Below are 1825 nucleotides of genomic sequence, written 5' to 3'. Positions count from 1 at the left end.
ATGTTTATCGGGGTTGCACTCTCGAGTTTTCTGGAGTTGAATTCCCTATTGATCTTATCCCTATTGCAATGCGAGAGCTCTGCGTTATCGTAGGAATGGATTGGCTTGATGCGTTTGATGCGGAAATCCACTGTCGTAAGAAGCAAGTTCGTGTTCGAAACCTTAGAGGTGGAGAACTTATTATTCAGGGGGACATTCCCCGCCTGGCTATGGCTTCTTGCTCTTCTGCTATAGCACTAGACGACGTTCCTATCGTTTCTGACTTCATCGATGTCTTTCCGGAGGAACTCCCTGGCTTGCCATCTATTCGGCAAGGAGGGAAATCGAGTTGAAGACCCTGTCCAAGAGGAAGGCCAATGACACCTCCTCCAAGGCATCCGGAGATGCCCAGAAAAAGCAAAAGAAGGGTGGTAAGTCAAGGTATGAGTACAGGCTGTCTTCAGGTCAGGGAGAGAAAAATCCGTTGATATGCTACAACTGCAAAAAGCTAGGGTTCATTGGAAGAATTGTAGGGCTCCCCCTGCGAGTGCAGTTCCTCATATTACTTCTGCTGCTCCCGTCTGCTATCATTGCAACGAGACGGGACACAAGAAGCCCGAATGCCCGAAGTTGAAGGATGGTAAAGGAGGCAGGGGTACAAATCATGCAATTGCATCGTCTTCTAAGGGACCCACTATGGTGACACGAGGTCGTGCTCACCAGATGACTGCGGATGAGCCGGTGATTTCCGTGACAGTGGCAGGTAAATTTCTTTTTTTTTCTTTTCTCTCCTGCCATTATTTAATAAATGGTAGTTAGAATTGTTTACATGATTGTATGTGGTAAATCAGGCACTTATTTGCTAGATTTCGAGCCCGCTGTTGTTATGTTTGATAGCGGTGCTACCCATTCTTTTGTATCTCACACGTTTATTAATCGTTTGGGGTGTAGTATCGGAAAATTGGCTCGCCCAATGGTTGTCGATGTTGCCGACAACCGCACTATTTATGTCACTGATGTTTATCGGGGTTGCACTCTCGAGTTTTCTGGAGTTGAATTCCCTATTGATCTTATCCCTATTCCAATGTGAGAGCTCTGCGTTATCGTAGGAATGGATTGGCTTGATGCGTTTGATGCAGAAATCCACTGTCGTAAGAAGCAAGTTCGTATTCGAAACCCTAGAGGTGGAGAACTTATTATTCAGGGGGACATTCCCCGCCTGGCTATGGCTTCTTGCTCTTTTGCTATAGCACTAGACGACGTTCCTATCGTTTCCGGCTTCATCGATGTCTTTCCGGAGAAACTCCCTGGCTTGCCACCTATTCGGCAAGTGGAGTTTCGCATTGATTTGGTGCGAGGTGCGACTCCGGTAGCGAAATCTCCTTACCGCTTGGCACCACCTGAAATGAAAGAGCTCCAAGATCAACTTCAAGAACTAAGTGATAAAGGGTTTATACGGCCAAGTTGCTCGCCTTGGGGTGCTCCTATTCTCTTTGTGAAGAAGAAAGATGGATCCCATCGAATGTGTATTGATTATAGGGAGCTAAAAAAGCGCACGATAAAGAATAGGTACCCGTTGCCTCGATCAGCTTCAGGGAGCATCTTGGTTTTCCAAGATTGATTTACGTTCCGGTTACCATTAGATGCAGGTTCGTGATGAAGACATTGAGAAAACAGCATTTCGTACTCGATATGGGTACTTTGAATTTGTGGTGATGCCTTTTGGGCTCACCAATGCACCCGCAGCGTTTATGGATCTCATGAACCGGGTGTGTAGCCTGATGCTTAACCGTTCGGTCATAGTGTTCATAGATGATATCTTAGTCTATTCTAAGAGCAAAGAGGA

General features: G+C 46.1%; 1 protein-coding gene across 1 annotated transcript; it reads left to right on the top strand.

The window, feature by feature from the left end:
• Positions 1-468: 468 nt before the first annotated feature.
• LOC145050643 (uncharacterized) lies at positions 469-1069 on the top strand. Its single transcript, XM_078998861.1, has 2 exons — positions 469-742; positions 831-1069. The coding sequence occupies exons 1-2, from the start codon at positions 469-471 to the stop codon at positions 1067-1069; spliced, it is 513 nt and encodes a 170-aa protein (XP_078854987.1).
• The last annotated feature ends 756 nt before the right edge of the window (positions 1070-1825 follow it).

The sequence above is a fragment of the Lactuca serriola genome, chromosome 5 (genome assembly GCF_051521515.1).
Source record: "Lactuca serriola cultivar US96UC23 chromosome 5, Lser_US96UC23_V15, whole genome shotgun sequence".
Classification (NCBI taxonomy): domain Eukaryota; kingdom Viridiplantae; phylum Streptophyta; class Magnoliopsida; order Asterales; family Asteraceae; genus Lactuca; species Lactuca serriola.
The sequence above is the reverse complement of the archived record's forward strand: the minus strand, read 5'-3'. Positions and strand labels throughout refer to the sequence as shown.

Coding starts and splice junctions, on each gene's coding strand:
- LOC145050643 (XM_078998861.1), top strand. CDS start 469: ATGCTACAACTGCAAAAAGCTAGGGTTCATTGGAAGAATTGTAGGGCT. Junction 743..830: donor GATTTCCGTGACAGTGGCAG/GTAAATTTCTTT, acceptor GTGGTAAATCAG/GCACTTATTTGCTAGATTTC.